The sequence below is a fragment of the Anomaloglossus baeobatrachus genome, chromosome 5 (genome assembly GCF_048569485.1).
Source record: "Anomaloglossus baeobatrachus isolate aAnoBae1 chromosome 5, aAnoBae1.hap1, whole genome shotgun sequence".
NCBI lineage: Eukaryota > Metazoa > Chordata > Amphibia > Anura > Aromobatidae > Anomaloglossus > Anomaloglossus baeobatrachus.
In genome coordinates, this window is record NC_134357.1 from 487,446,523 (window position 1) to 487,459,042 (window position 12,520).

At 56.6% G+C, this 12,520-nt stretch overlaps 1 protein-coding gene across 1 annotated transcript in view; it reads left to right on the forward strand.

The window, feature by feature from the left end:
- The window catches only part of TTYH2 (tweety family member 2), a 116,444-nt gene that overhangs the window by 36,242 nt on the left and 67,682 nt on the right, over positions 1–12,520 (forward strand). Inside the window, exon 2 of the mRNA XM_075350685.1 lies at positions 11,349–11,521. Within this exon, the coding sequence (XP_075206800.1) occupies positions 11,349–11,521 (173 nt within the window). The remainder of the gene's footprint in view (positions 1–11,348; positions 11,522–12,520) is intronic.

Consider the following 12,520-nt stretch of genomic DNA (forward strand, 5'->3'; position numbering starts at 1 on the left):
ATACAATTAGTGTTGCCAAAGCAAGAGAAATACAGTAAGTGTGGTGGGAGGGGATCAGGGTTATGGGGAGTTGGGGGGCACAATTTGGGGCTCTGACAGTCCATTTAGGGGTCTTAGGTTCCCCTCAGCTTATGACATGTGGTGACATATTGGGCGGCGATCTCCACCATTGATTCCTCTTCCCCCCAGTAGGAAGCGGAGTTTCATGTCCTCATCCATGGATGGAAAGCCCGGGCTATGGGTGGTAAATTTCTGGAAGTGGGAGCCCCTCACTGCTGAGTATTTGTCACAGTGCAGTAGGAAATGCGTCTCGTCCTCCAGAGCCCCCTGCTGGCAGTGCTGGCACAGTCTGTTCTCTTCGCGCTTGTATGTCTGTCGGTGCCGCCCTGTTTCCACCTCTAGGCTGTGGGCACTCAGTCTGTACAGGCTCAGGGTCTGCCTGTCTTTGGGGTGGCGTAGCCTTTCCAGATATGGGGCCAGAGTGTAGTCCCTCCGCAGTGACCGGTAGATGGTGAGTTTTCTGGAGTCTCTCTCTCTCTCTCTGCGCCTCTCTCTCTCTCTGCGCCTCTCTCTCTCTCTGCGCCCCTCTCTCTCTGCGCCTCTCTCTCTCTCTGCGCCCCTCTCTCTCTGCGCCCCTCTCTCTCTCTGAGCCTCTCTCTCTCTGAGGCCCTCTCTCTCTCTACGCCCCTCTCTCTCTACGCCCCTCTCTCTCTCTGCGCCCCTCTCTCTCTCTGCGCCCCTCTCTCTCTCTGCGCCCCTCTCTCTCTGCGCCCCTCTCTCTCTGCGCCCCTCTCTCTCTCTGCGCCCCTCTCTCTCTCTGCGCCTCTCTCTCTGCGCCTCTCTCTCTCTCTGCGCGCCTCTCTCTCTCTCTCTGCGCCTCTCTCTGCGCGCCTCTCTCTGCGCGCCTCTCTCTCTGCGCCTCTCTCTCTGCGCCTCTCTCTCTGCGCCTCTCTCTCTTGCCGCCTCTCTGCGTCTCTCTCTCTGCGTCTCTCTCTCTGCGTCTCTCTCTCTGCGTCTCTCTCTCTGCGTCTCTCTCTCTGCGTCCTCTCTCTCTGCGCCCTCTCTCTCTCTCTCTGCGCCCCTCACTCTCTCTCTGCGCCTCTCTCTCTCTGCGCCTCTCTCTCTCTGCGCCTCTCTCTCTGCGCCTCTCTCTCTCTGCGCCTCTCTCTCTCTCTCTGCGCCTCTCTCTCTCTCTCTGCGCCTCTCTCTCTGCGCCTCTCTCTCTCTCTGCGCCTCTCTCTCTCTCTGCGCCTCTCTCTCTCTCTGCGCCCTCTCTCTCTCTCTGCGCCTCTCTCTCTCTCTGCGCCTCTCTCTCTCTCTGCGCCTCTCTCTCTGGCCTCTCTCTCTGCGCCTCCTCTCTCTCTCTGCGCCTCTCTCTCTGCGCCTCTCTCTCTGCGCCTCTCTCTCTCTCTGCGCCTCTCTCTCTGCGCCTCTCTCTCTGCGCCTCTCTCTCTCTCTCTGCGCCTCTCTCTCTCTGCGCCTCTCTCTCTCTGCGCCGCTCTCTCTCTGCGCCCCTCTCTCTCTCTGCGCCTCTCTCTCTCTGCGCCTCCCTCTCTCTCTCTGCGCCCCTCTCTCTCTCTGCGCCTCTCTCTCTCTCTCTGCGCCCCTCTCTCTCTCTGCGCCCCTCTCTCTCTCTGCGCCCCTCTCTTTCTCTGCGCCCTCTCTCTCTCTGCGCCCCTCTCTCTCTCTGCGCCCCTCTCTCTCTCTGCGCCCCTCTCTCTCTCTGGCCCCTCTCTCTCTCTGCGCCTCTCTCTCTCGCTGCGCCTCTCTCTCTCGGCTGCGCCTCTCTCTCTCGCTGCGCCTCTCTCTCTCGCTGCGCCTCTCTCTCTCGCTGCGCCTCTCTCTCTCGCTGCGCCTCTCTCTCTCTCTCTGCGCGCGCCTCTCTCTCTCTCTGCGCGCCTCTCTCTCTCTCTGCTTCGCCTCTCTCTCTCTCTCTGCGCCTCTCTCTGCGCGCCTCTCTCTCTGCGCCTCTCTCGCTGCGCCTCTCTCTGCGCCTCTCTCTCTGCGCCTCTCTCTCTGCGCCTCTCTCTCTGCGCCTCTCTCTCTGCGTCTCTCTCTCTGCGTCTCTCTCTCTGCGTCTCTCTCTCTGCGCCCTCTCTCTCTCTCTGGCGCCTCTCTCTCTCTCTCTCTCTCTGCGCCTCTCTCTCTCTCTCTGCGCCTCTCTCTCTCTCTGCGCTTCTCTCTCTCTGCGCCTCTCTCTCTCTGCGCCTCTCTCTCTCTGCGCCTCTCTCTCTCTCTGCGCCTCTCTCTCTGCGCCTCTCTCTCTCTGCGCCTCTCTCTCTCTCTGCGCCTCTCTCTCTCTCTGCGCCTCTCTCTCTCTCTGCGCCTCTCTCTCTCTGCGCCTCTCTCTCTGCGCCTCTCTCTCTCTGCGCCTCTCTCTCTGCGCCTCTCTCTCTGCGCCTCTCTCTCTGCGCCTCTCTCTCTGCGCCTCTCTCTCTGCGCCTCTCTCTCTCTGCGCCTCTCTCTCTCTCTGCGCCTCTCTTTCTGCGCCTCTCTCTCTCTCTGCGCCTCTCTCTCTGCGCCTCTCTCTCTCTGCGCCTCTCTCTCTGCGCCTCTCTCTCTCTGCGCCGCTCTCTCTCTCTCTGCGCCCCTCTCTCTCTCTGCGCCCCTCTCTCTCTCTGCGCCTCTCTCTCTCTCTCTTGCGCCTCTCTCTCTCTCTCTCTGCGCCCCTCTCTCTCTGCGCCCCTCTCTCTCTCTGCGCCTCCTCTCTCTCTCTGCGCCCCTCTCTCTCTCTGCGCCCCTCTCTCTCTCTGCGCCCCTCTCTCTCTCTGCGCCCTCTCTCTCTCTGCGCCCCTCTCTCTCTCTGCGCCCCTCTCTCTCTCTGCGCCTCTCTCTCTCGCTGCGCCTCTCTCTCTCGCTGCGCCTCTCTCTCTCTCGCTGCGCCTCTCTCTCTCGCTGCGCCTCTCTCTCTCGCTGCGCCTCTCTCTCGCTGCGCCTCTCTCGCTGCGCCTCTCTCTCGCTGCGACTCTCTCTCGCTGCGACTCTCGCTGCGCCTCTCTCTCTGCGCCTCTCTCTCTGCGCCTCTCTCTCTCTGCGCCCTCTCTCTCTCTGCGCCTCTCTCTCTGCGCCTCTCTCTCTGCGCCTCTCTCTGCGCCTCTCTCTCTCTGCGCCTCTCTCTCTCTGCGCCTCTCTCTCTCTGCGCCTCTCTCTCTGCGCCTCTCTCTCTGCGCCTCTCTCTCTGCCTCTCTCTCTCTGCGCCCCCTCTCTCTGCGCCCCTCTCTCTCTGCGCCCTCTCTCTTCTGCGCCCCTCTCTCTCTCTGCGCCCCTCTCTCTCTCTGCGCCCCTCTCTCTCTCTGCGCCCCTCTCTCTCTCTCTGCGCCCCTCTCTCTCTCTCTGTGCGCCCCTCTCTCTCTCTCTGCGCCCCTCTCTCTCTCTCTCTGCGCCCCTCTCTCTCTCTCTCTCTCTGCGCCCCCTCTCTCTCTCTCTCTGCGCCCCTCTCTCTCTCTGCGCCCCTCTCTCTCTGCGCCCCTCTCTCTCTGCGCCCTCTCTCTCTCTGCGCCTCTCTCTGCGCCTCTCTCTCTGCGCCTCTCTCTGCGTCTCTCTCTCTTTGCGCCCCTCTCTCTTTGCGCCCCTCTCTCTTTGCGCCCCTCTCTCTCTGCGCCCTCTCTCTCTCTGCGCCTCTCTCTCTCTGCGCCTCTCTCTCGCTGCGCGCTCTCTCTCTGCGGCTCTCTCTCTCTGCGCCTCTCTCTCTCTCTGCGCCGCTCTCTCTCTCTGCGCCGCTCTCTCTCTGCGCCGCTCTCTCTCTCTGCGCCGCTCTCTCTCTCTGCGCCTCTCTCTCTCTGCGCCCCTCTCTCTCTGCGCCCCTCTCTCTCTGCGCCCCTCTCTCTCTGCGCCCCTCTCTCTCTCTGCGCCCCTCTCTCTCTCTGCGCCCCCTCTCTCTCTCTGCGCCCCTCTCTCTCTCTGCGCCTCTCTCTCTCTCTGCGCCTCTCTCTCTCTCTGCGCCTCTCTCTCTCTGCGCCTCTCTCTCTCTGCGCCTCTCTCTCTCTCTGCGCCTCTCTCTCTCTCTGCGCCTCTCTCTCTCTCTGCGCCTCTCTCTCTCTCTGCGCCTCTCTCTCTCTGCGCCTCTCTCTCTCTGCGCCCCTCTCTCTGCGCCCCTCTCTCTCTCTGCGCCTCTCTCTCTCTCTGCGCCTCTCTCTCTGCGCCTCTCTCTCTCTCTGCGCCTCTCTCTCTCTCTGCGCCTCTCTCTCTCTCTGCGCCTCTCTCTCTCTCTGCGCCTCTCTCTCTCTCTGCGCCTCTCTCTCTCTCTGCGCCTCTCTCTCTCTCTGCGCCTCTCTCTCTCTCTGCGCCTCTCTCTCTCTGCGCCTCTCTCTCTCTCTGCGCCTCTCTCTCTCTCTGCGCCTCTCTCTCTCTCTGCGCCTCTCTCTCTCTCTGCGCCTCTCTCCTCTCTCTGCGCCTCTCTCTGCTGCCTCTCTCTCTGCGCCTCTCTCTCTCTCTGCGCCTCTCTCTCGCGCCGCTCTCTCTCTGCGCCGCTCTCTCTCTGCGCTCTCTCTCTCTCTGCGCCCCTCTCTCTCGCTGCGCCTCTCTCTCTCTCGCTGCGCCTCTCTCTCGCTGCGCCTCTCTCTCTCGCTGCGCCTCTCTCGCTGCGCTCTCTCTCTCTGCGCCTCTCTCTCGCTGCGCCTCTCTCTCTCTGCGCCTCCTCTCTCTCTGCGCCTCTCTCTCTCTGCGCCGCCTCTCTCTCTGCGCCCCTCTCTCTCTCTCTGCGCCTCTCTCTCTGCGCCTCTCTCTCTCTCTGCGCCTCTCTCTCTCTCTGCGCCTCTCTCTCTCTGCGCCTCTCTCTCTCTCTGCGCCTCTCTCTCTCTGCGCCTCTCTCTCTCTGCGCCTCTCTCTCTCTGCGCCTCTCTCTCTCTCTGCGCCTCTCTCTCTCTCTCTGCGCCTCTCTCTCTCTGCGCCTCTCTCTCTCTGCGCCTCTCTCTCTCTCTGCGCCTCTCTCTCTCTCTGCGCCCCTCTCTCTCTCTCTGCGCCTCTCTCTCTCTCTGCGCCTCTCTCTCTCTCTGCGCCTCTCTCTCTCTGCGCCTCTCTCTCTCTCTGCGCCTCTCTCTCTCTCTGCGCCTCTCTCTCTCTCTGCGCCTCTCTCTCTCTGCGCCGCTCTCTCTCTCTGGCGCCTCTCTCTCTCTGCGCCTCTCTCTCTCTGCGCCCCTCTCTCTCTGCGCCCCTCTCTCTCTGCGCCTCTCTCTCTCTGCGCCTCTCTCTCTCTGCGCCCCTCTCTCTCTGGCGCCTCTCTCTCTCTCCGCTGCGCCTCTCTCTCTCTCGCTGCGCCTCTCTCTCTTCGCTGCGCCTCTCTCTCTCGCTGCGCCTCTCTCTCTCGCTGCGCCTCTCTCTCTCGCTGCGCCTCTCGCTGCGCCTCTCGCTGCGCCTCTCGCTGCGCCTCTCTCTCTGCGCGCCTCTCTCTCTGCGCGCCTCTCTCTCTGCGCGCTCTCTCTCTCTGCGCGCCTCTCTCACCTGCGCGCCTCTCTCTCTGCGCGCCTCTCTCTGCGCCTCTCTCTCTGCGCCTCTCTCTCTGCGCCTCTCCTCTCTGCGCCTCTCTCTCTGCGCCTCTCTCTCTCTGCGCCTCTCTCTCTGCGCGCCTCTCTCTCTCTGCGCCTCTCTCTCTCTGCGCCTCTCTCTCTCTGCGCCTCTCTCTCTCTCGCGCCTCTCTCTCTCTGCGCCTCTCTCTCTCTGCGCCTCTCTCTCTGCGCCTCTCTCTCTGTGCCTCTCTCTCTGTGCCTCTCTCTCTGTGCCTCTCTCTCTGTGCGCCCCTCTCTCTCTGCGCCTCTCTCTCTCTGCGCCTCTCTCTCTCTGCGCTCTTCTCTCTGCGCTCTCTCTCTCTGCGCCTCTCTCTCTCTGCGCCTCTCTCTCTCTGCGCCTCTCTCTCTCTGCGCCTCTCTCTCTCTGCGCCTCTCTCTCTCTGCGCCTCTCTCTCGCTCTGCGCCTCTCTCTCTGCGCCTCTCTCTCTGCGCCTCTCTCTCTGCGCCTCTCTGCGCCTCTCTCTCTGCGCTCTCTCTCTGCGCCTCTCTCTGCGCCTCTCTCTGCGCCTCTCTCTCTGCGCCTCTCTCTCTCTGCGCCTCTCTCTCTCTGCGCCTCTCTCTCTCTGCGCCTCTCTCTGCGCCTCTCTCTCTGCGCCTCTCTCTGCGCCTCTCTGCGCCTCTCTCTCTGCGCCTCTCTCTGCGCCTCTCTCTGCGCCTCTCTCTGCGCCTCTCTCTCTGCGCCTCTCTTTCTGCGCCTCTCTATGTGCGCCTCTCTCTACGCCTCTCTCTCTCTGCGCCGCTCTCTCTCTGCGCCGCTCTCTCTGCGCCTCTCTCTCTCTGCGCCTCTCTCTCTCTGCGCCCCCTCTCTCTCTGCGCCTCTCTCTCTCTCGCTGCGCCTCTCTCTCGCTGCGCCTCTCTCTCTCGCTGCGCCTCTCTCGCTGCGCCTCTCTCTCTCTGCGCCTCTCTCTCTCTCTGCGCCTCTCTCTCTGCGCCTCTCTCTCTCTGCGCCTCTCTCTCTCTGCGCCCCTCTCTCTCTGCGCCTCTCTCTCTCTCTGCGCCTCTCTCTCTCTGCGCCTCTCTCTCTCTCTGCGCCTCTCTCTCTCTCTGCGCCTCTCTCTCTCTCTCTGCGCCTCTCTCTCTCTCTCTGCGCCTCTCTCTCTCTCTGCGCCTCTCTCTCTCTCTGCGCCTCTCTCTCTCTCTGCGCCTCTCTCTCTCTCTGCGCCTCTCTCTCTCTCTGCGCCCTCTCTCTCTCTCTGCGCCTCTCTCTCTCTCTGCGCCTCTCTCTCTCTCTGCGCCTCTCTCTCTCTGCGCCTCTCTCTCTCTCTGCGCCTCTCTCTCTCTCTGCGCCTCTCTCTCTCTCTGCGCCTCTCTCTCTCTGCGCCTCTCTCTCTCTGCGCCTCTCTCTCTCTCTGCGCCTCTCTCTCTCTCTGCGCCTCTCTCTCTCTCTCTGCGCCTCTCTCTCTCTGCGCCGCTCTCTTCTCTCTGCGCCTCTCTCTCTCTGCGCCTCTCTCTCTCTGCGCCCTCTCTCTCTGCGCCTCTCTCTCTCTGCGCCTCTCTCTCTCTGCGCCCCTCTCTCTCTGCGCCTCTCTCTCTCTCGCTGCGCCTCTCTCTCGCTGCGCCTCTCTCTCTCGCTGCGCCTCTCTCTCTCGCTGCGCCTCTCTCTCTCGGCTGCGCCTCTCGCTGCGCCTCTCGCTGCGCCTCTCTCTCTGCGCGCCTCTCTCTCTGCGCGCCTCTCTCTCTGCGCGCCTCTCTCTCTGCGCGCCTCTCTCTCTGCGCGCCTCTCTCTCTGCGCGCCTCTCTCTCTGCGCGCCTCTCTCTCTCTGCGCGCCTCTCTCTGCGCGCCTCTCTCTGCGCCTCTCTCTCTGCGCCTCTCTCTCTGCGCCTCTCTCTCTCTGCGCCTCTCTCTCTCTGCGCCTCTCTCTCTGCGCCTCTCTCTCTGCGCCTCTCTCTCTCTCTGCGCCTCTCTCTCTCTGCGCCTCTCTCTCTCTGCGCCTCTCTCTCTGCGCCTCTCTCTCTGCGCCTCTCTCTCTGTGCGCCCTCTCTCTCTCTGCGCCTCTCTCTCTGCGCCTCTCTCTCTCTGCGCCTCTCTCTCTCTGCGCCTCTCTCTCTGCGCCTCTCTCTCTCTGCGCCTCTCTCTCTGCGCCTCTCTCTCTGCGCCTCTCTGCGCCTCTCTCTCTGCGCCTCTCTCTGCGCCTCTCTCTCTCTCTCTGCGCCCCTCTCTCTCTCTCTCTGCGCCCCTCTCTCTCTCTCTCTGCGCCCCTCTCTCTCTCTGCGCCCCTCTCTCTCTCTGCGCCCCTTTCTCTCTCTGCGCCCCTTTCTCTCTCTGCGCCCCTCTCTCTCTCTCTGCGCCCCTCTCTCTCTGCGCCCCCCTCTCTCTCTCTGCGCCCCCCTCTCTCTCTCTGCGCCCCCCTCTCTCTCTCTGCGCCCCTCTCTCTCTCTCTCTACGCCCCTCTCTCTCTCTGCGCCCCTCTCTCTCTCTCTGCGCCCCTCTCTCTCTCTCTGCGCCCCTCTCTCTCTCTCTCTGCGCCCCTCTCTCTCTCTCTCTGCGCCCCTCTCTCTCTCTGCGCCCCTCTCTCTCTCTGCGCCCCTTTCTCTCTCTGCGCCCCTCTCTCTCTCTCTGCGCCCCTCTCTCTCTGCGCCCCCTCTCTCTCTCTGCGCCCCCCTCTCTCTCTCTGCGCCCCCCTCTCTCTCTCTGCGCCCCCCTCTCTCTCTCTGCGCCCCTCCCTCTCTCTCTCTCTCTCTCTCTCTGCGCCCCTCCCTCTCTTCTTCTTTCTCTCTCTCTCTTCTTCTCTTTCTCTCTCTCTCTTCTTCTCTTTCTCTCTCTCTCTCTGCGCCCCTCTCTCTCTCTCTGCGCCCCCCTCTCTCTCTCTGCGCCCCTCTCTCTCTCTCTCTCTCTCTCTCTCTCTCTCTGCGCCCCTCCCTCTCTTCTTCTTTCTCTCTCTCTTCTTCTCTTTCTCTCCCTCTCTTCTTCTCTTTCTCTCTCTCTCTTCTTCTCTTTCTCTCTCTCTCTTCTTCTCTTTCTCTATCTCTCTCTGCGCCTCTCTATCTCTCTCTGCGCCTCTCTATCTCTCTCTGCGCCTCTCTATCTCTCTCTGCGCCTCTCTATCTCTCTCTCTTCTTCTCTTTCTCTCTCTCTCTGCGCCCCTCTCTCTGCGCCCCTCTCTCTGTCGCTTTTGTTATTTTTCTGTTCTCACAGATTTGTTTTCACGACTGTTCCGTCCTTTTTTCTGCATCCTTGTAATTCAGTGTTGCCTTTTATATGGCCACGTATTTTTTCACAACTGACTTGATAGCCGATGTGACTGGCCTCGCGTTCTCCGTGCCCACCAGCCACTAGTGTACGGTTTCTCAGCTTTTATAACTGCAAGGGTCAGTCTTGGATTCCATGACAAATGCGTGACATTTCCTCCGTGTGAGCATGAATGTTCTGTATAGGATGGAGTCTTCTAATCATGCTCTTATACTATTTGTAAATAAATTACCAGTTTTTACGGCTTTGTCGTTTTTTGTTGGTGGCACACAGTGCCCAGGATGCCATCTCTTTAATTGCCCTAGTTATCCCATGCCGCTTTATTGTGGACTATTCGGCTTCCTAGGAAGGTCAGGGGGCCACACACAGAGGGCCCGGCCTTTGATGTGCCCATTATCTGCTCATCCATCTTTTCATGTCTCTTGGGGGTTCCTGATTGAAAGGAGAAACAAACTGGATTTTCTATCAGGAGCAGAATAGAGGAAACGATGATTAGCAGGAAGCCGGAGGAGGACGGAAATTCTTACAAAACATAAAGGTCTATATGTATTCCCCCCCCCCCCCTCCTTCGAACCCACCGCCTTCCTCTTGATTCCCACAGACATCACAAGGTTTGGATATGCCTACAATCTACAATGAACTCGCTGCCGCCCGACCACCGTGCGGAGCTGCCGCCCGACCACCGTGCGGAGCTGCCGCCCGACCACCGTGCGGAGCTGCCGCCCGACCACCGTGCGGAGCTGCCGCCTGACCTACACCCCACCTATTGTCTCCTCCCCATAATCCTATAGAATGTAAGCCCGCAAGGGTAGGGCCCTCTTCCCTCTGTACTAGTCTGTCTACTGTAACTTGTATACGTATTTTGTATGTAACCCCCTTCTCATGTACAGCACCATGGAATTAATGGTGCTCTATAAATAAATAATAATAATAATAATATTTCATGTCACGAGGGGGGAGGGGGTGGAACGAGGTCACAGGACCAAATCCTTACACACAATCCCAGAGATGAGCAACATGGATGGAGTTAATTGCAGGCGGCGTTTGAGCTGGACAAGCGGCGGCCCCGTTATTTACGTGTACATTATATATCGCTGTATATCAAAAAGTCCCACAATCCTTCTCCAGACCGACTACCATTTCACCATCACTCTGCCTAAATCCTACTCATTCCATATACCCACCTAGGACAACAATGTGATTTTTCTTTTTCTAGAAAAATTTTCAATTTTTTATTTTTTTTTAAGTAATTTTCAAGATTTCTTCTTCTGTCAATAAACTTAAACATCCCTGTTTACACCCAGAGAGTAGGAAATAAAGCCGAACGCCAATGTAGAAAGAACAAATTGTTTTCACAGCTGACTGTTTGCTACAGTCGTACCCGGTTTAGGCATTATTTAAAGCTTTTTCTTCCTTTTACAATCATTTTTTTTGTCCTATTCAATTGAATTAATTAGTCAATTTTTTCAAAATCTCCAATTATTTTGTCTCTACAGCTTCTACGAATGAGTCTCCATGGTAACAGACTACAAAGAAACTTTGTGTAGTCTGATGCCGCAGTAAGTGTGATGCTGCCGCCGTGCTCCCCTTCTATCTGACCCCTGCTTCTTCCCTGCATCAGTGTAGTAGGTCAGCCAAAAATAAGGGGGAGATTAAAGGGAGTGTGACTGCAGGATCTGACTATTTTGGGTCGGATATAGTCTGTTACCATGGAAACTTCATGGGAGCTGTTGAGCCATCCTAAAAAATGGCATTTAATCACAAATTCAAGGTTTGCGAATTTGGGCATGATGCGGAGAGACATTGCATTTAAGGGGTATTCCCATCTCCTAGATCCTATCCCAACATGTAGTAGGTATAATTATAATATTAGCCAATAACTAGAATTAGAAATGTTGTATAGTTATCTGATATATATCTGTTTCTTACCTCATGTGCAGGGCATTACAGCTAGGTATCCATGATTACGTCCACTCATATAGTGACAGTTGCTCATGGATACCTAAGCTGCAATGCCCTGCACATGAGGTAAGAGACATGGCTGAACTATACTACATTTCTTATTGGAGGTATTTGCTAATATTATTACGTCTACTACATTTTGGGACAGAATCTTGGAGATGGAAGTATCCCTTTAAAGAGTAAATGTCGTTTGTTTGTTTTTTCATACATCAGTAGTACACCAAAATAAATATTGTAATATATCTTTTTCTTTCACCTCCTGGACTGATTTTAAATTTTCCATTTTCTCAATTCACAGGTAAAATCTATTTTCCATGAATACAGATTTTCCCATCACTGAGTTTGGAGATGACAGTTGGTGACCATAACGTTCTATGGAACTTGCAGCGGAATGTCTGTAGCTTCTCCCTTAGCCATAGAATTTTGAAAGCACCAACTGTCATCTCCTATCTCAGTAATGGGGAAATCTGTCTTTCCAAAATGCATGTTACCCATGAATTGAGAGTAAAAGAGAAATCCAGGAGGAGAAAGAAGTGGATTTCTCTGATCTATTAGAGTTGCTTATTTTCATGTATACTATCGATTTATGAAATAAATATGTAAAATGGAGTTAACTCTTTAAAATTGGGAAATATGGAATTACTCTGATATGATATGGATGTCTAAATGTGTCCTCTTCTTCTTTCCCGCAGTCCCTGCTCTTCTGGGCGCTGGTCATCGCCGTCTGTGCTTTCCTCAATCTGCTGTTTGTCACCATCTATCTCATCTGCTTCTGCTGCTGCAAGAAGGAAGAAGACACCGACACCAAGAAAACTAGTTCATGTTGTGTCACCTGGACCGCCACCATATCGGGCCTCCTGTGCTGGTGAGATTCATGCCGTGTAATGCCGCCCTACTACATAATGTGCCGCAAAATGGGGTCCGTCTTTAGGAATGCAGCCAAACCAAGAAAAAAGAAAATAAGGAGTAGGCACGACATGTGTATATGCCATAAATGTTAATGGTTTGAAACCTTAAAGGAGTATTCCTACCATAATGTTGAAATCACTGGTTTCGCTGCTGAAAACCCATCTTGCAGAACCTCAATCCCCCCTCCTTCTCTTTGATTGACAGCTCTGGCTTCATAGAGCAGAGAAGTGCAGAGATTGATAAAAAAAAAAAAAAAGTAAGCATGTGAGAAGCTGCACTTAAAGGGATCCAATCACCAGGATTTTCATATATAAGCTACAGCCAATAATGTACTGGCGCTATCAGGCTGATTCTATACATACCTGTAGTGGGCAGCTCGGATGTTTAGGGTTTGAAATCCAAGAAAGTAAAGTTTATAAAATCATCAGCTTCTTGAGTGACAGCAGCTGAGGATCAGTTAATATCTGGGGGGGGGTATTCAGTTATCCCCTCCACCTGTTAGAATTAGCATAAGTATTATACAGTCAATGTACTTTTTCACTAGCAGGACGTGTGAGGTCATACGCATGTGACCAGAAGGGGCGGGGCCTCAGCCAACAGAAAAATGTTGCTTCCTGGTATCCGCTTTGTTGGCAGAGGTCCCGCCCCTTCTGGTCACATGCGTATGACCTCACACAGGTCCTGCTAGTGAAAAAGTACATCGACTGTATAATACTTATGCTAATTCTAACAGGTGGAGGAGATAAGTGGATACCCCCCCCCCCCCCCCCCGCTATTATCTGATCGTCAGCTGCTGTCACTCAAGAAGCTGATGATTTTATAAACTTTACTTTCTTGGATTTCAAAACCTATACATCCTAACTGACCACTATAGGTATGTATAGACTCACCCTGATAGTGCCAGTATAGCACTGGCTTTAGGTTCTATACTTAAAATTCGGGTGATTGGTTCCCT